General features: G+C 44.1%; 1 protein-coding gene across 2 annotated transcripts; it reads right to left on the bottom strand.

The window, feature by feature from the left end:
- Positions 1-93: 93 nt before the first annotated feature.
- Positions 94-20,052, bottom strand: exoc1 (exocyst complex component 1). Of its 2 annotated transcripts, XM_076278209.1 has the most exons (19): positions 19,900-20,052; positions 19,259-19,393; positions 15,321-15,451; positions 15,060-15,219; positions 13,731-13,918; positions 12,633-12,860; positions 11,896-12,028; positions 11,219-11,328; positions 9,290-9,439; positions 8,352-8,460; positions 6,718-6,762; positions 5,530-5,702; positions 5,089-5,190; positions 4,791-4,867; positions 3,943-4,171; positions 3,250-3,433; positions 2,599-2,798; positions 1,851-2,045; positions 94-1,023 (listed from the first exon to the last, which is right to left on the bottom strand). In XM_076278209.1, exons 2-19 carry the CDS (start codon positions 19,380-19,382, stop codon positions 871-873), a joined length of 2,691 nt encoding a protein of 896 aa, XP_076134324.1. In that variant the 5' UTR covers positions 19,383-19,393; positions 19,900-20,052; the 3' UTR covers positions 94-870. The 2 variants fall into 2 exon arrangements, with proteins under 2 accessions (XP_076134324.1, XP_076134325.1); XM_076278210.1 differs by lacking the exon at positions 6,718-6,762 and having other exon boundaries at positions 5,530-5,704; positions 8,354-8,460.
- Between the last annotated feature and the right edge of the window lie 1,097 nt (positions 20,053-21,149).

Here is a 21,149-nt window from a genome sequence, read left to right as displayed (position 1 = left end):
AAACTATTTCAAACATATACTATTTTTGAATAATATCCATATTTTATGTAATACAAATGCCACCAGCAATAAAATACAACACTAAATAACAAATTACAGACAAATATGACATTATTTATTTGACATTTGGCATTATTTTGTTTAGCAATAGCACATAGGGTCATATAACAAAACTAAGCAAAAGATGTAACCAGAATAAGCAATATTTAATCAGTCACTTTAGAGAGATTTGCAGATGAAGTCCATTTCCTGATTTACAGTGCAGGCACACCAAGATACAATAATATCAGTAACCATACGATCAACTGAAGAGTTTGTGACAAAAAATGAACGCTGAAGCATTTTTCCTGCAGTGATGAAAGAACAAAACTAGTGTTCCAATGTAACACACACACACACACACACACACACACACACACACACACACACACACACACACACACACACACACACACACGCACAAACACACACACACAGGCACACACAGGCACACACACATGAGCACACACTCATTTTCAGTCAGTTTGCAAGAGATTTTGGGTTCAATCAATGTTAACTCAAAACAAAAATTAAACGGTCATCAACAACATTCAGTAATTTACACAATGGGTTCTAAAGCAGGAAACTCATTAGACACTGAAGTATATACAAGGCAGATGTAGTAGAGTACTTACAGTCTAACTCTTTAACTCATATCAACCTGTATCCTTCCATTTCTTTAAAGGAGGTTCAAGGTCACACCATTCTGTGTTTGCATTGAGCGTGTTCTGTATGTGTTATGCAATACACGAGGAAGACAGAGAGAGAGAGAGAGAGAGAGAGAGAGACTGTGTGTGAGAGAGAGAAAGAGTGAGTGAGACTAAGTGAGATTTAGTGAGACTGTGCGATGCTAGAGAAGTACTCCAGCATGTCCTGAATGGTAAAGTCCATGGTTATTCCAGAGCCGGGGTAGCAGCGGCCGATCAGCCCTTCAAAGTGCTTGTACTGCCGGATGAACTCATCCTGCATGGAGTGCCACACCACCTAATGGAGAAAAGAGACATTACAGCAACCTCCACCACAAGTTACATACAGTATCTGACATGGAATTTCCTGTATAATTGAATTCACCCAAAGCAAAGGAACACATCACAAAAATAACACACACAAATGTCTTAAGCCGTCACCTCAAGGGCCCAAGTTTGAGAACGTTATCGCAAAAATAGAAGTGCATGCACAGTGTTGCTCGTGCAGAAAAGCAAGCGGTGTGGTGTAACAGCACTAAGTAGGCAGACAGACAGAAGTTAAAGTGTAACTCTTGCCAAAATACAAACTAGGTTTAAAAGCATAATTTCGTCGGAAGCGCCACTTTTAAGCTTGACCGTATTGTCGTTTTCAGATCAAATGGTCTTTTGAATGGGAGTCCTAGGGGCACTACTATTGATGCATGATCGCATCAAAATCTCTATTTTTTAAACACTAAGAAGGGTCGACACAACATGAAACTTTGATCGAAGTATCACCAGTGTCTCTACACATGAACTCGATCATTGAGAACATTGTTTGTGTACACAGCGTTTACTAAAAAAAAGGTTTTGAACAACTCACTTGGTTTTTCTGCTCGCGCCATCTTGCTAGTCAAGAAGTGAGTTGTCCAAAACCTTTCTTTTTAGTAAACCCTGTGTGCATTTTGGTGAGAGTTTCGCTTTGATTTATGAAAGGTTTGGTTTAAGCCAATCAATAGCATTGACAAGCAATACCTTTAAACTAAATGCATCAAACGGAACCCGCCCAATGGAGAAGTCAGTGTGCACAGGGACTTATTACTTTCAAACTCGGGCCCTAAGTATCTAAACGTCCCCTGAACTCACCTGCAGCAAGCTCTCCTCCTCACACAGGTGTTTGTCCACCTTCTTGTAGAGGTTGTCCAGACCCTTCTTCACCTCTTTGCCGGGGTACTCCTTGATGACCTTCCGCAGCTCCTGCTTGCTGAAGGCCAGCTGGTAGCTCACCTCCTCCTCACGCACCCCCTGAGCCACACGCCCCTCCACCCCCTCAAAGAAGTGCTGTAAACACACACCAGCAATCAACACAGAAAACAGTCACTCCATGTATAATACTCCAATGAGACACTAGGCCTTTATATTTGTCAACCATCCATCTTGTAAAAAGGAATGCTACCGCAGGTCTTTCATTCCATCTGCCATCAGGCTCTATAATACCACTGTCATAAAGCACTGCACTGTTATTACCTAGGCTCTATAATGCCACTGTCATGAAGCACTGTTATAATTTAGGCTCTATAATACCACTGTCATGAAGCACTGTTATTATTTAGGCTCTATAATACCACTGTCATAAAGCACTGCACTGTTATTACCTAGGCTCTATAATGCCACTGTCATGAAGCACTGTTATAATTTAGGCTCTATAATACCACTGTCATGAAGCACTGTTATTATTTAGGCTCTATAATACCACTGTCATGAAGCACTGTTATTATTTAGGCTAATTTAGGCTTGTGATGTTGCTAATCTTCCCCTCCCTCCCTTGCTCTTTTCTACATCTCCCCTTCCCTTTCTCTCCCTCTATCTCTCTCTCTCTCTATCTCTGTCTTACGTTGAGTTTCTCCAGTGGTTGTCCCAGTGAGGTGATGACGTAGGACTGCAGGTGCTCGGTGTACTTGTGCTTGGCCTCGCGCCGCTCCGACTCCAGGCACGAGATCTTGAGGCGCGACAACGTGGAGAAGATGTGGTGGAAGTTCTCCATCATCACCACGTCCCGCGGGGTCTTCTGGCTCTCGTTGGCCACCTTCTCCACTGCAGGGCGCCACACGCACGCACACGCACATGCACACGCACACACACACACGCACACACGCACACACACACGCACACACACGCACACGCACACGCACACACACACGCACACACACGCACACGCACACACACGCACACACAAGCACACACACGCACACGCCAGGGGGGTCAAGACATGCAAAAGATCTCAATCGAAACCCTACGATGCTGCCGAGAACCAGTAGGCTTATCTTTTCTAGTGAAAATATTTACTACACAAGTCCATATGGGAGCAGCACAGTACGTGTGCAAATGTGACTGTTGATCGTTTTCAGCTGAATCACTGTACTTGACTTACAGATGTACACTGTGCACTTAAATAGGTGTGAAATGACATAATGAATAATATGTCTAATCATAGAGAATAGGCTTAGCTCCGTCCAGCTCTGCCATGAATGCCCATCTTCCTCACCATTCAGGAAGACCGCTCTAATCAGCTTGCTGTAGGCCTTGTCCAGGTCACCTCGCCGCTCGGCGTTTCGGAAAATGGTCTCGGCCAGCTCGGCGAACTCCTCGAAGCCCGTGACGAAGGGCAGGATGCCGACCTTGCTCTTCTTCGAGATCTTCACCTCCTCCATCTGCCTGATCTGCAATTGCTGAGGAGGAGAGGAAAGAAAACCCTGACAAGACAGCAAGGACTAATGGTGTCGAAATAGATGCTATGCTGGCATGGAATGTAACCACACATTGCATCTGGAAGTAGCTCCAGTCATCCAGTGTAATGGTACTTCTAATGAGTTCAACAATAAAGACTAACTTCACCCCAGGAGGACTAGCACACTTGCACACTGCGAATGGGAACGTGAATAATAAAGTCAACTAATAAACAAATACACAAATATGCGAAGGCTATAGGGTTTGTCTTTAGAGAACTGAGAACTCCAGCACATTTTCAACTGCACACTGTGTGTCAAGTGAAGTCATATCTATTTATATATACCACATTTAAAAAAACAACCAAAGCGCTTTGCAGTCAAGGTCAATGAAGCTTACAATTAAAAACAATCGTAAAAAGAGGATATGTGGCACTGGTCTGCACTTAAGCCATACAGCCAAAAGCCTGTTAGTTGACCCGATGCTGCAGGGACACGGAGAGGATACTCACAATGCACTTGTCGAAGTTCCTCTTGACAGTGACCAGCACATTGCCCAGCGTGGTGCTGAGGTAGGAGGCCGGGTCCACGTTCTCGGCCGTCCACACGTGGTGGCTCATCTTCACCAGCATGTAGAGCGAGTGGAAGCTGTCCATCTTGTCGCCCAGCGCGATGAGGCTGTTCAGCTCCGTCTCGATGCTCTGGAAGATCTTGTTCATCATCAGGCGCACCATATCTCGCCTGGTGGAGGAGAGGTTGCGTTACGAGGAGCAGGTAGGTAGGAACAACCCCCCCCCCCCCACACACACACACACACACAAAGATGAAATTTAAATTGCATCAAAAGCAGTGATTGCTGTATTTCGCTTTGGAATAAGTAAACATAAACATAAAGATAATGGTCCAGTTTGACACAGAAGTAGTACACAGCACACACAGCTGGCAGCAGTCCAGAGTGATAGCCTTGATAAGCTGTGCTAACCGCCCCAGCGAGAACAGAGAAAGACAACAACAAGAAACATATGAGGAGACATATGTGCTGTTCTGAACCCAGCAGAGACATAAGGAAGTGGGATCCCATTTTGCTGGGCCAAGTGTGGAGATAATATGTGATGAGGACCAGCTGTGTGTGTGTGTGTGTGTGTGTGTGTGTGTGTGTGTGTGTGTGTGTGTGTGTGTGTGTGTGTGTGTGTCTAGTCAAACGGCCTTAGAGGTGGCTGCAACTGACTGAGGCACTTTGGCTTCAGATATGTGTGCACAAGCGTGCCTCTATGTGTGTGTGTGTGTGTGTATGTGTACATGTGTGCGAAAATGTGTTCCTGTGTGTGTGTGTTCCTGTGTGTGTGTACGTGTTACTCACTCCGATGAGATGGAGTGCCTGTGCTCATTGGCAGAGGCCCTGGAGGAAGCGCTTCCATCAGTGTCATCAACTTCGGCCTAAAGAAGAGCCGTATGGTGGTGCGAATGAGGAATATTATTGGTTATAATTTGGGGACACACTAATGCCTAACTTATTCTCATTTCCAGAAATGCAAGTCAGACACACACACACACACACACACACACACACACAAACGCACACGCAGGAATGGACTCCCGTATGTGCACATGCTCACACACACACACAGATAGACAGACAAACCGAAACACACACACACCTGGGCCAGGGGAACCTGCTGCTGCAGCTTGAAGAATTTGATGATGAAGTCCTGCTCGGCCAGACACAGAGGTTCCAACTCGCTGAGGACCTGCTCAAAGATCTGCAGGGAGGAGTGGACAGTGTGGGCAGAGTGCATCACAGAACACACCGATTCACTTTATGGCCTCCGTGAAAACACTGACTCATATTGTCACTGACTCACAGATATCAGGTAGTTTCCACTCATGATGAGACATGTTCAGAATAAGGATGCTTAGCAACTGGTACTGTAGTTCTGGACCCAAATATGGGCGCACACACACACACACACACACACACACACACACACAAACACACAAACAACCACACACACACACACACACACACACACACACACACACACACACAATGTGTATGAAAACCTGGTAGAAAGACCAAAGCCACGGCATGGTATGTTTACCTTGTCGAACTTAGTCCTGTCGGCTACGTCCAGGTCGGAGGCGGACATGTTGCCCATGTCCAGCAGGGAGGAGGACTGGGAGCGGCGACTGCTGGAGCTCTGCACCGCCAGCTTGTTCAGGCTCGATGTGGAGCCCGTCAGCTTACCCGAACTGCCGTGCAGGCTCGCCACGCCGTGGGTGGGGAAGAACAACAACTCAAGTCACACTCTGAGAGAAGCCCGGAAGGTGGGTTTTACAAGAGTAGAATTAAGAAATATAAGATAACAGATAAAGCCAGGCTTGTCCTAGCATTGTCTGATATTGCTAGCTCAGTCTCTATAACCAAATTAATTGAAAACACCTTTGAAAATACGCCCTCCATTTGCAATCAACTGCTGCAGTAGGCTATTCATCAAACATCTATCACCAAAAGAAGCAAGCAACGACTATGTTTATAGATAATTATATCATTACAATTAAAACCAATAAGACAATAGAGTAGAGATGTGTTCTATGTATCTGCCAATAGTTGAAAGCAAACAGAGCCTGACGTTCATAGGTGTTTTGATGTTAGTCTGCCATTCACGTGACTGAACCCTGTGCCTGACAGCTGAGCCACATGTGCTAAGAGCATGCCCTTTGATCTGGTTATCAAAGACAGGAAGGGCCCAGAGTGTTTAGAATTGGTTTGCGTATGCTTATATTTGGTAAACCTGTGGTGTATGGGATGGTTTCTTATTCTACATAGATAAAGAGTACGCACCAGCTAGACTTTGTCCGTGAGTAATATCTATGGTGTCTCACAGACAGACAAACACTTCAGTGTGTGATTTCATGTTTGTTTGGCAGCACTGGCTAATTCTACAGGCTAAAGTCTGCGCATTTGGTGTGGCGCAGAGACAAATACATAAAGCATATACGACAGTTATGTTCTGCATTTCTGTGATAACTCTGTCTAGAAAATAAGCAATTACAGTAAGAGCCCTCCAGTGAAGTCGATTTGTCTTTGGTACCATCAATTCAAGGGGTAGAGATGAATTTAAATGTGTTTATCAAACCGGTAACTATTTACCATGCTTGTGTGTTCGGAAGCCTGTGTGTGTGTGTGTGTGTGCGTGTGTGTGTGTGTGTGTGTGTGAAAAGTATGTGTGTGTGTGTGTGTGTGTGTGTCTGTGTGAGAGAGAAGCGTGTTTGTGTGTGGTACTTACTTTCGACCTCCTGTTTGAGAGCACTCTCTTTCCGCGGAAGCGTGGCTGGCAGAAGGTTAGAAAAGGCAGGCACCAGAGACAGAGACTCGTTAGGCATAGGGCATGCAGTGAGGGGAAGGGTGGGTGGCAAGGGGTAGGTAGGCATGGGGTGGGGGGGGGACACACGCGTCAAAAGGTTATAGGTCATAGGTCGAACACTGACATGCGCTGCAGTGGCCAAAAAGGTTGCTTTCCTCTGAGTTTTTTTTTAGGGGTAATAATAGAAAAAGAAAGATGCACCGGAAATTTTGAATACAGCATGCAGAGAATAAACCTCCTGCCATTCTAAAGCTTACCAGCAGGGGGAGATAGAGAGTTGTTTAAAAAGTGCAGGTGAAAACAAACACCCAGTAAAACGGTTGCAGACAGCTGAAGGATGTATTGGTTTTTCTGTTGTGGCATTACAGAAACATTGGGTGTGGGTATGAGAAAGTCATATCAAATGTAATGGTGATATCTGTCTAAATGAAACCTGTGTAAAAAAATATCTGAATGCTAGATGTATTCAAAGTTGCAATATCAAGTTTGCATTGAGAAAAGGAGAATATTTAGGTAGGTTTAGATTTATAATAAATGTATATAATGTATATAATGTATACAATTTATGCGATGTACTCAGGCGTTGTGAGATTTGGCCTTTTATCATCGTACAGGGTCCAACTTATTGATAATTGTTTTGACAACAAAAACAACATATTGCAACTTTACTCCCACTTCCGTTCCTATTCTAGATTTCCAATACATGTAGCCTCCTGATCGCAGCCAAGCGGGGCATGTCAGCACAGCACAATGCACAGACACAGACAGACACATCAGCTGGGGTTCCATCCCACTCAGTCGCATGGTTTAAGAACAATTTGTAAAATAAATAAATAAATAAATAAAGTAAATCAAAATCACAAAAAAAAACACTTCCATCTGCTGTGTTATGGAAATGGAAACTCCAAATCAAAGGAGGATCTATGAACAGCTGTCCGATACAAACTAGAGGTTGTTAAAGTTTTAAGGCGATGTTTATGGAAATGGCTAATAAAATTGCAATGAATGCAATTTAATGCGATTAAAACCCGTTGCTATCAACCTCGATGGCATTACCCCCTTTAGCAAATCGTGAGCTAATCCACCCTCCTCTGGTCAATCAATTGGACTTTATTTGCTTTAAAAGCCATTATGCGCATTTCAAACATTTCAAGTCAAGATTTCTTTAGGATTTAAATATTCAAAAAGCGCAATAAATCGTTGTATGGAAGCCCAGCTACAGACATGTAGCACAGTGCACACAGACAGCTGCCTTACTGTCTCACTCACTAACACAGACATAAGTACACTGCAGCACTTATAACTAAAAGTACAGACATGGACTGCATGAGACGATGAACAACAATGTGTCATATGTTAAAAGAAAAGAAAAACACACTGACTCATACCACTTATGGCAACATAAAGCACACAAACATAAAGCGTCTGATGACACATTATAGTGGGTTCTTTACGTCATAGCAGGGGGACTACACACAAACACTTTCAAAGTGAACAGACACACGCGCACACACGCGCACACACACGCGCACACACACACATTTTAAAATCCTTACCGAACTTCCCCTTCGCCTCCTTGGTAGTGCCAGCCATTTTGATTTTGGCACCTTCAAAGAAGTCTTTGATTTCCCTTTCATACAATCTGGACATGTAATCAACATAGGTCTACAATATGAGAAACAAAGGAAATATAAAACATTAGCAACAACTAAAGAAAAAGATCATTGCTCACAAAGTGAGGAGAAATGCTAGGCAAACGGTTGTGCTACTATTTCCAAGTTTACAAACCATGGGAAGCTCATAATGCAATGGGAAGCTCATAAGGCAATGGTAAGCTCATAAGGCAATGGGAAGCTCATAAGGCAATGGGAAGCTCATAAGGCAATGGGAAGCTCATCGGCTCAAATGGGATGCTTAACAAAAAGGCTGTCAGTGCGCTCGTTCGTTTTTCCGGTTGAGCATTAACTATGTTGTAACGGCATCTTCTGTTATATTCTGCTCCTTACATCTTCACTCTGACACGGAATATCTTGTTTGCGCAATAATAAAAAAATTAACACATTCATAAATCCTTCTTTATCGATACATGCTGAATCACCAGGTGCTGAACACTCAACTAGGTCTGTTGACTGTGACACTTATTAGTAATTACATAGTGGCAGGTTCAAACACACCTGGCTTCACCGGAAAACAAACAAGCATATAAGAGGCCTTCGTGCAAGTAGCCCATTGGTTTGTCAAGTATTTTTTTAGCATTTTGAATGCTCTGAAAGCATATTGGAGGTAGGTGTGTGGGATGAAATGCACTTCATACCGAACCATGGCAAGTATGTTTAATAGTGATGGCTATAAATGAACTGTGTACATCATTGACTGCAATATCTGAGGCTTGTAGGGGATCTGAAGATGACTACGAGAGCGAAGATGACGACGATCTTGAGGATGAGGATGGTGGTTGTGAGCTAGAGGCCATGAGGAAGAGGAAGGCTCTTACCCTGGACAGGCCGTCGTACTTCTCCCTCTGGGTGTTCTTGAGCCACTCCATGAGCTTGGCGTAGCGCAGCAGGTCCCGGTGCAGGGGGCTGTGTTTGGGCAGTGCCAGGTCCGGCGTGTGCTGGGAGAGCGTGGAGCTCTGGTCGTGGCCCTGGGGGGAGGAGAGGGGAGGGGGGAGGGTTTAACAGGCGCCTGTGCTTGTAGACACACACACACACATACACACACACACACACACACACACACACACACACACACACACACACACACACACACACACACACACACACACTCTGACACACAAACAAAAAACCCAAACATCATCATCACACACAACTATACCAAATACACAAACCAGCACACACACACACACACACACACACACACACACACACCAGAAAGCAGAAGCTTCTGCCCTTTTTATAAAAAAACAATCCTTGCCATCAGCCATCTTCACATACACGCAAATCAGATCCAAAACCAGTAGCAAACCCAGATATCCATATCCATATCCATAAACAAACCAATTACATGCAAAGAAACACACACACACACACACACACACATACAAACACACACACGCACACTACATGTCAAGGCTAGGGATTGGTGTTATGATGAAACTTAAAGAGCTGGTTTGGTCAAAAGCTTTATCTGGTGCAGGAAGATGCTGATTAGTCACACTAGACACCATCACAATATCATAAAGTAACCTCCTGATGACAACCAACTAAAAAGGGAACAGTGAACCCTATGACATCTATAATCATAGAAACCTACTGCACATGGTTTCATTTCTCAGCACTTGTCTTTGTACTGTTCACAGTCAGAGCAAGAGCTGAGGGCTAGGGTGTGTTCAACAAAGCAGTGCTGGGATGATGGGTCCTCCTCGGGTCTTTGGGTCACAGGTGTCTTGTGCACTTGCCTGGCTAGAACGCAACATGCTGGGTGCACAGGCAGAGCGTCGAACCCATCCCAAGTGCAAACACCTTACTCTCTCTCTCTCTCTTACACACACACGCAAATCATACCTTAAACTCATTCGAAATGCACACAAAAAAGCGCAGTGCTTTGTACCTCCCAGCCACAAGGGGGTGCTACAATGGTGCTAAAATGAGTTGACAACGATGAGAGGGGGTAGCACGTTTGGGTTAATTAAAGACTTCAGGTGAAAAAAGCTTTTTTTTAAATAAATATTTTAGTTCCTTAGATGGAGGAGAACAAGTTAGGTCTTCATGAGCACAAGCCATGCTCTTCAGGGGAAACCAGGGCATTGAATGAAGGGGTTTGGGTTGGGGTGGTGGGCATGGTTAGACGAGGAGGAAGTGCGATCATATGTTACGTCGGAGGGGGCGGGTGCTGGACAGGTGTACTCACTGGGAGTGACAGACAGGAGGACCTATAGAACTGAGGGATGGTCATTTTGAAGTGACTGAAGTGGTTGAACTGACAAGGGGGACAGAGGGACACAGAGACAGAGACAGAGAGAAAGAGCACAGAGTTGCGTGATGTGGGGTAACAGAGCGAGGCAAGGCGGCCAATCAAAACACAGGGAGCAGGAGACAAGTAACCAATCAGATTCAGGACAGAGAAGAAAAACAGCCAATAAAAAGAGAAAGACAGAAGTACAGACAACCAATGAAGAAACAAGGAACATTCAAGCGCCAAATATGTATACACTTACATTGTAAAACAAGACTAAATTCATCCCTCTTGAAGTGCCCCAGGACATTGTGGAATTGGTCAGATACTGTACATAGTCAAATTACCTGAGTGACTGGTTGGTGGTTGGTAGCGCTAGTGACCCATGAAGCTATGAAGGAATGTAGCTTCTATAAAAGACGATACTCTCTCTTCATATACCATTTCAGTGGGTGGCAGATGAAAAGGTCACACGTGTGTGTGTGTGTGTGTGTGTGTGTGTGTGTACCTGATGTACAAACACGTTGTTGAGGTGGTTGGTGAGGCGCCGGGCGAAATTGTCTCTCAGTTCACTGAAGAGCATCTGCTGCTGCTTGACCGCAGCCAGCTTATCGTGACCTACAGGAAGCCGTTTTTAACAAACACAGACCACACACGTGAGCACACCATTGCCAAATACTATAAAGCCCAACCATAACCCCAAATCGGCATGTTGTTTTGGCCGTTTAACCCTTAAACATCCTTTAACAGCCGGTACCGTCATACCGGTGTTTAGGCGGGGATCACATTAGCCAGCGGCAAGCGGCAGGTTTCCTGTTGTTCTCTATGGTTCGGCAGTGGAACCGTGGCAACACTGGCGTAACGCTAGCGTTGAACAACTTAGCATTGAACTTGGTTCAACTTTCAAAGCGCAACGTGAGCATATTCAATTGACAAACGTTTGTGTTGCTTAGGAACGAGATAAAACTTATTATGGTCTGAGCGTTGCGTTACGTTTGCTGCTGATGCTGCCGCTTGCCGCTGGCTGACGTGATCCCCGCCTAAGAATATCTGGGTTCATCGAATTCTACATGGAATTTTAGAACCTTACATTATTGCAGTCTAGAATCTTCTGTTAGAATGTTCAAAACTCCCCTGCTGAAGGGTTGGGAGAGAACAGACAGTAGAAGGGAGAGGTAGACACACCTGGCCTGAGAGCCACGTTCATGCACTGCAGCAGGGCCTCCGACGCGTTGATGCAGGCCTCGATGCCTTTGGGGGAGGACAGGTCACCCTCCTGAAGGGCCCGAATGTGTCCTCTGGACAGGTCCATGTGGTTCTGCAAACATGCAAAGATTGTAGATACTGGAAATATTTTAGGAAACAACAATAAAGAGACAAATGTGCCTGTACCTGCTTCTGTAGGACAACAGAGAATCAAAGAGTACACTTCAACAGGGGTCTCCAACACGGAGCCTGCGGCCTGCGGTGCCTCATAGGCGCCTGCAGCGCACTTTCTAAAATTAGCCAACTAAAACATCCTCCATTGTGAAATTTTAGATATTTAATTGTTGACCAGAACCATTTAAAGAATTTATGTAGCCATACATTTTGTAACATTAACTTGATATTGGTGATACCTTACAAATTGTAGCTGGGTTCAATTTTAGCCTTTGGCTACGAATCCCTTTCCTTATACAGTTGCTTACAGGCCTACAGGCCTACATAATATTGATAAATGCAAGACCACTTCTCTCAGATTGATGCATGTTCATATTAACTAGCAAGCTTTGCAATAAATCATGCACACTAGGGTACTGGCTAGGTCATTTTAACATTCAAACCAGAGTGAAAAAACCCAGCAAATGAGAGTCTACATCCTACAAGCATATTCCAAAAGTGCCTGCCCTTCCCCTCCCCCAAGTTCAAGAGCAACACCTCACCACCAGGAACTGGATCTCGTCCAGGAGTTTGCCGTTGTTGGAGTTGCTGATCTGGATGAGGCGGTTGCTCTGGGAGATCTGGTCCATCTGCTCCTTGACGCTCTGGAGCATCTCCTCGTAGCTGCTCAGCTTGCCCTCGATGGTGTCCACCTCCCTCAGGGCTTCGTCCAGCAGATCCATCAGCATGCTCACCTGCTTCTCTGACGCCATGATGGACTGAATGTTTGCCTGAGGGGAGCCAGGTCCATGGGAGGGAGGGAGAGAGAGAGAGTGTGTGTGTGTGTGTGAGAGAGAGAGAGAGAGAGAGAGAGAGAGTGTAAGAGAGAGGAGTCAATAAAAACAGGAGCTAAGATGGAGCAGATTGAAAATGACAACTTACAGCCTAATCATAGCAGCCAAAAGCCACTCAAATTTCAAATCTACATAAATACATAGTTATATAATCCCTATTAGGCCTGTTCTTTACCCCTCTCCTACAGCTAACACTTACCCTCTCTAAAGCCTCATTCAAACTTACAGTGATTCACTTGCTGCCCATTGCTTGATGCCTCAAACGTTGAAATTAGTTTACCTTTGTTCCATGACATTTTGTGTTGCCAAGAGCTATTTGGCTCATAACAGCTACAAGTCGCTGGATTTCATTAACATCCCATGGTATCTTTTCATTAGAACACTGCTTGCCTCCTCCTTTCTGACTGAATGCGGATTCAGCCCCCATGTTCTCATCCTTGATCCAAACACCTCAAACCCTCACTTGCCTGTGCGCCACTATCCTGGATGTGTTTTTTTCACCTTTGTAATGGGATCTGGGAAAACGCATCACATGGTGAAATTCCGCCGCCTTGTGATGCCCGCTCGCAACTTCCAGGATTTTGCAAGGATGGTATCTAGGATGTTGCTAAGGGACTGTATCCGGAATGTTGCTGGGATGGTGTGTCGGAGTCTTAAGTTGGTGAAATTTCACCAAAGCGGGTTGAAACGGAGCAGAAATAAATCATTTTTGATTTCACCATGTGATGGCTTTACCCAGATGCCATCACCTTTGCCAGTGGTTGCTGCTCATGCCAGCAGGTCTAGGTGGGCTTTTGTTCCACTCACCCCATCCAGCACTTGCAGCTCTTTGGAGAGTTTCTCAGCGAAGGCCTCTGCGTTGGAGATGGCGTACTCGCACACCTCCATCATGCCCTCGATGTCCTGCTCCTCACGGGTGTTCAGCTCCTGGTAGTCATCCAGGGCGTCCTCGTCGCCGCCCGCAACACTCTGGTTCTCACTGCTCGGAACGGACTCTGGGGGGGATACACACACACACACACACACACACACACACACACACACACACACACACACACACACACACACACACACACACACACACACACACACACACACACACACACACACACACACACACACACACACACACACACACACACACAAGCACAAGCACACGCACACAATTAATACACACATTGCACAGAAGCTACAACAACCAAGATCCATACACACAGACCTTTACCACTCACGCCCTCACAAAACAATCATCCACAGTGCTGTTATGGTTGTATGGCGTGCGGTGTGGTCGGTGAACGGGTGGTTTAGGACAGATGGCCGGACATGGAGATGCTATGGAAACGGGGAGAGGCAGTGCAGTGGGGGAGTATGAGAGGTCTGGCGGGGCAATGACGGAGGGAAAAGTAAAGAGTTGCAGTACCAACCTTCAGCTTTAGGAAGCTCTGGCCAGTGAGAGGTTTTAGAGAGAAGAGTACAGAACAGAGATTAAGCCTTACAAGCCACACAGAGCCATGCTTCAGTTCATTCAGCAACATCACACAACAAACAACAGGAAATATCTGAAGCGTTAAGGTGTCTGCCATGCCTTAGAGCCTACTGCAGGAAGAAAATTTGAAATATGTTGGTTCACCCTGATTTGTGCAACAATGTTGGCTAAAAAAATGGTTAGGGCCTCTGTTCAGATATGCCTTTTTAGAGCCATCAATGAGTTTGTTGACAGAGCACAAATCATGCAACCCCCCCTCCGCCCCTGAACTTTACAGAGGAACGGGTGTCTGAGCAACCCGTAACAAATCAATGCAGAATAAAAAGGTCCAATAGAGTCTAAAATGAAGCTGAAAAGGGCAGATGTTAGGCACAAGAGCCACAGAGAGACCCTATTTAAAGGAAGAATAAAGGGGGAAAAAAAAGAGCAAGTTTGTAGTATTGGAATGAATGAATAGAGGAGAATAATTCTGGAATTTCCTAAATCAAACTTGCTCAAGGTGCAATACAGCACCTGTAAAACACAGTAGCAGGTTAGGTTAAAGCACTATAAGGGCTTCCTTATGTAACTCTTCTCTAACTAGTGTTATGCCTGTCATTCCTGACATAGTCTACAGTAAATATCATTTCAAAAGTCTGGGCATGTCCCACCTTCCAAAAGCTGGGCGCTGACATTGACAAACTCCACCTTCTTGCGGAGGTAGCGCTGGTTGAGCTTCCAGATGCAAGAGATGAAGGAGTTCTTCTCCGCTGTGCTGCTTGCCAGCCATCGATACACCTTCTCGAAGTGCAGGTCAAACTCCGGGTTTTCCTGGAAGATTTAAAACAACACACGCAACAGAGGTGAAATGAATGACAGATAGGCCCATAGAGATATAATGTGCGGGATCTTTCTGAACCGTGACCTCAGACCTTGTTGGCATCTTTGGCATCCACCTCGGTGAGATCCCGCAGCTCCCATGCCATCTGGCGCTTGTAGAAATCCCCCTTGTCCGACTTCTTCACCTTGACCACTTTCACCTGCACCGGTCGCTCTGTGGTGACTGCAATGCAAGACAGAGAGTGGATTCAGAGAGTGGAAACGGAGTGTGTCTGTCATAGAACAAGCTGTTTGTCCCTGTTGGGTTGTGCATGGCTTAAGTTACATAAAGAATGCAAAACTGCTTAGGGGTCATTCCGTCTCCTTTCACCTTCGCCAAGATGCCAAAAATTCTAAAAAATCTTCCTACCTGACCATCTCAGAATTTCCTGGAAAAATTCTAGTAAAAAAGATACACTTCTTAATAAGAAAAATCCAAAATGTATAAGTCACAACTGTTAAAAGTTTTGTCATTATTAAAAATATTGAATGAGGGGTATGGACATTTTTTAGGCATCATACTCTGGAAAGTCATTTTTAAACAGCAATATCTGGAAAACTCTCACCTGTAGCCTTCACATTTTCTACAGTTAATATCTGTTACTAATAGCATCCAGACATGTCAGGGGTGTAGCTCAAGTGTTTTGATACTCACTGAAACTTGGTGTCGAGAAAAAGTTCAATGTCCACCAAATAATTATATTATAGTGCCCTCAGTAAAATCTAGAAAAACACACCGAGGCAGAGATTCAGGTGGTATCTTGGTGTGGTGCAAAACCAAATTTGACAAACACATTTCAGTTGTAAATCGCATCTGGCTGAAACTGCATGATTCCATAGGTATCTCCAAATCAACAACCTATCTCTGCGCTGTTTATATCCCCCTAGCAGAATAGGGTTCACAAGGTTGCAAAAAAGGCTGGTCTAACTAAAAACAACAAAAAGACAGCCAAAAAACAAACAAAACAAAGCATGAAAAATGGTGACACAGAATGTAAAATTGGCAGAAAACAACTGTCAAACCTCAAAACACCACCATCCTCACAGCACAGACTTGAGGATGGAATATTTTAAAACCCTGAAAAGCTACAAACAAACAATCAAAAGAAAAAAGCAAAGCTACACCAACAATTTACTGTATGAAATCGAGTTCTGGGAAATCAGTTCTGGGAGATGTGGAATACTTTGAGCACAAAACTTTGAATCAATATTCAAAAACAATCAAAATCCATTCGATTACCCCATCTCGAGTGAAGAATTGGCACAAAGATTAAAATCCCTAAAACCCAATAAAGCCTGTGGTCCTGATAGCATCAGGAGTGAGATGCTTATGGCACTTTCCATTAGACTTGTAAATCCGTCGCCCGAGTTGGAAAGTGTAAATTACCCTGCTTTCTTGCGGCATTTCACGCAGGCACGCCCCCTTTACCTCGGAGTACTTGAGGGTACCCCGAGGTGGACGTACAACCTTACAACAAACATGACTGCGTCCGTAGTTGAGATGACATGTATTTTTGTTGGTCATTTTAATGTTGATGCAATGCTCTTACACATTAGATTACATTGCTGCTTCAATCCGGTCACAAATTCATGCATTGCACGGTCTTGCTGTGCGTGCAATACAATGTAACAATTTGTTTTCCAGCCGTTTAGCTAGAGGCTACATGTAGCACAAAACAATAACAATGACTAGCCTCCTGCTAATGCCCCTCGTGGCTCAAGAGAAACGCATTCCTTTAGCAACGTACATGTTGTACGGGTGGGTGTACAATGATTTACAAGTCTAATGGAAAGGGCCATTAAATACAGCACACCTGAGCTGCAGAGAGCCGTTCAATCTCGTTCTAAGTTCTGGCTGTTTCCCTGAAATCTGGAAAGAAGGAATTATCACCCCAATTCATAAAAGTGGAGACAAATTGGACCCAAAAAATTACAGAGGTAAATGTGTGAGCAGTAATCTGGGGAAGGCATTTAGTTGCATTTTGAATGACAGAATTCAAACCTTCCTTATTGAACACAATACCCTGAGTAAAAATCAAATTGGCTTTCTCCCAAATCACCGCACAACAGATCACATTTACACCCTACATACCCTTATCAATAAACATGTAAAAGACACAAAAAATGGAAAAATATTTACCTGCTTTATTGATTTCAAAAAAGGATTATTACACACTTTTAGAAAGTGGTGTAGGGGGTAAAGCATATGACATGATCAAGTCAATGTATCCAAACAATAAATGCAGAGTGAAAATTGGCAAAAAACAAACAGAACCCTTCCCACAGAGACGTGGTGTAAGGCAGGGCTGCAGTCTGAGTCCAACTCTGTTCAACATCTACAGTACATCAATGAACTAGCGGTGCAGTTGTAAAAGTCTGCAGCCCCTGGACTAACCCTTCAAGAAAAAGAGGTTAAATTCCTGCTCTTTGCAGACGACCTAGTACTCCTGTCGCAAACAGAACAGGGCCTACAGCAGCACCTAGACCTGCTAGAGAAGTACTGCCAGACCTGGGCCCTGACAGTAAATCTTTCAAAGACAAAAATCATGATTTGCCAAATAAAAACCCAGATGTCAGGAACACAGACACATGTTCACCCTAGGTAGCACCATCCTACACACAATGCAGTGTACTTACCTCGGTCTGGTCATTAATGCATTAGTAAGTTTCAGCATGGCAGTGAATGCACTAAAAGAAAAAGGCCGCAGAGCCAAATCCAAATTTTACAATATAAATATACCAGTCAGTATCTGGTGCAAAGTATGTGACAGTATAATACAGCCTATTGCGCTATATGGAAGTGAGGTTTGGAGTCCATTCAGTATGCAGAACTACACCACATGGGACAAGCATCCTACAGAAGCCCTACATGACGAATTCTGCCGAACTGTATTGAAAGTTCAAACTAAAACACCCAACAACGCATGTAGAGCAGAATTAGGCCGTTACCCGTTGGCTATACCTATTCAAAAAAAGATCCCTAAAATTCTGGTTGCACCTGAAATCTAGTCCCAAAAACACTCTCCAGTTTGAGGCATTAAAAACCTAGGAACTGAACCCAGAAGAGTGACCTGTGCCAGCTGGTACTGAAGCTCACTAATTCCGTAACAACAACTAATACACAATACGCTCAGACCAGTTCTGCTTCCAAACTACAAATTTGTGTCAATAAAATCATCAAACAAGCAAAATAAGATTATTTGGAACATTGGAGAAACCAAACTACAAGCCAAAGTAGGATGAAATTCTATCTAACCATTAAAAGAGATTATAAATTGGCAGAGCATCTCATCTCTGTCAGAGATACAAAGCAGAGGCATATCCTGACCAAGTACAGGCTCAGTGACCACACCCTTGCAGTGGAAACTGGTAGGCATAGAAAGACCTGGATGCCAAAAGAAGGAACATGTGGTCACTGCCAGACAGGGAAGGTTGAGGGGCACTTTCTTCTATACTGTGAAAAGTATGAAAAATGAAGACAACCCTTTTTCCTAAAATTTAAAACAACCTACCCAAATTTCAAAGAGCTAAACAAAAATGAAAAAATGGCTATCCTCTCAGGAGAGGGTCCTTCAGATGCAGCAAAATATATATCATTATGCCATAACCTGACACTAATGTATTGTAAATATACAATGTTTTATTTTTTTTAGTGTACATGTATGGTAGGCTATATATGTATGTGTGTGTGTGTGTGTAGTCAGGGGGGGGGGGCGGGGGGCAGACACACACACACACACACACACAGAGAAAGAGATAGACAGACACACACACATAGAGACAGACACACACAGACACACACACAACTGGGATTAAAGGTGAAAGGAGATGGAACGACTCTTAGCTTCCAGGACAACTTCTTGCTGTCAAGCAAAGTAGGCCTATGATAAATCTGGGCTCTAGAGGTAAACATTACATACCATATATCTCTCCCATATAAGACGTTAATATAGGCCAGCAGAGAATCTGATTAAGATGATAGGTATTTTACCTGTGGCGCAAAGAAAGCAGTTCTTCTTTTTCTTGCCTGCTTTGCACACATTGACAATGCTGAGAAGACGCTCATCATTGGGAGTGAAAATGTCCCTCTGGAGGGCATGCTTGATCGCTGTCATTTTGGTCGTATCTGTAAAACGGAGGTGGGTGGGGGGGATTGACACTATGTAAACTGTCTGAAAACGAGCGCCATTAACATTTACCGCAATTATAAGAAACAGAATACGATGCTTTCAATGAGAGATGGTTTAATATTCTGCAACTTGACTACAACATGCGGGCAAAAGAAAAATATGTCACTGACGTAGCCGATGTTTGACAGAAGTAAGCTCTGTTATTTACCAGTCCGAAGTTAGCTAACTAGCGAGAGACGCATAAGCATTTTGATGGCCTCAATCATTTAGCCTACCCAAGAGCTTGACACTCAAATAACAGAAATGCACATTACTTCACAAGTACAAGGGAACTTGATATTTACTATAAACTGCTTGTTTTATCAGTCACTGCAGTTCAACTATATGAAGTCGACTAGCTGGGGAGAAAGCGAAGCATTTTGCAACGGGCTATGCTAAAAGGGAGGTGTCTTCTATCCGACAGAACGGGAAAATGCTTGCTTTTGGATCGCAGTCAACTTACCTTAAATGTTTTGACGACCAGTTAGCTCAGTATTAATTACACTTTGTATTTTCTTTCTCGTCCATTTAAAATTATGTTTACAGAATAGCCCTTTAGTGTAAGTTCATGATTTTTGTTTTGTGCAGACAGCTGTCCTGTGTCCTAGCCCTGCTACTTCCTGTTTCCGGAGACACTATCACATGACGCCATCACGTCGAGTCGGCTCTGGGATGGTGAAGCAAAAGAAGAGAAGGAAAATAATTAGTGCTAAACTTATTAGACATTCTCTGGCTAAACTAAAAACGCAGAATAGTAGAATTTGCCAGAGAGGAGTCTATAGCAAGCCTCCAGCAAAGATAGAAATATAACATATGATAGGCTAGCTGTTTTATAACTTATAAGTGACAGTTTTCTTCTTCTTCTTTAAATTTATTGACCGCCATCACAGTTTGGGTGGAGCTTCAAATCGGAATTAGACGCTTAGGCCCAGAGCCCTCCTAAGGGAAATAACAGGTAATGCCACTGTACAGCTGTGACTTAGTTTTAAAAGACCCGTTTCTCAGCTTGACTGTTTTCCACCCATCCAAAACTGCTAAATTGTTTCCTTCCATGTTCCCAGCTAGAGTTCAACACAGGTTTGGTTGGATGATCATGCTTAATAATATGCCCCTGCAGATTTACCCAATACACCATGGCAAGCTGTAGACGTCTCAGAGATAAAGGCATCTCCCCAACCTCCACCTGGAGAGCTGGGATTGAAGAAGTCTTGACTGCACCACAACACAGACGGAGGGCTTGTGCCTGGACCAGGTCAAGCTTTTGCAAGTGAGATTTTGCAGTTGAACTAAATACAATGCATGCATAATCCAATGTTGATCTGACTATGGCAGCATAAATAAGAGAGTTCATGCTAGCCCCCCAACCACTTCCTACCAGGCAGGGGTGTCTGACTGGGGGTAAAACCTCTACTGATTATAGGGGCCCAAGGGGAGAGAGGGCCCTTGAAAAGTCTGGAATATATTTTATTTTACTTGGGTTGAGGAACATGGGGGCCCATCAGGACTGCCTATGCAGGGGCCCAGGATCTTGTGCTATGCCCCTGCTACCAGGCATCTCATAACAGTGGCTGCCTTCTTGCACTTGGTCACAGTTTTCTGAATATGATCTCTAAATGTCAGTTTATAGTCCATCCACACACCTAAAAACCTAAAATTTTGAACCTGCTTAACTGATTGCCCATAAAGAGTAACTTGTATTGTAGGGTTATTGCG

This window comes from Alosa pseudoharengus, unplaced genomic scaffold, assembly GCF_046254945.1.
Source record: "Alosa pseudoharengus isolate Yale_2024_CS ecotype anadromous, Long Island Sound unplaced genomic scaffold, YU_APseudo_1.1 YU_APseudo_1.1_scf_11, whole genome shotgun sequence".
NCBI classification, from domain to species: Eukaryota; Metazoa; Chordata; class Actinopteri; order Clupeiformes; family Clupeidae; genus Alosa; species Alosa pseudoharengus.
Note: the sequence above shows the minus strand (reverse complement) of the source record. Positions and strands in the feature narration are given on the sequence as shown.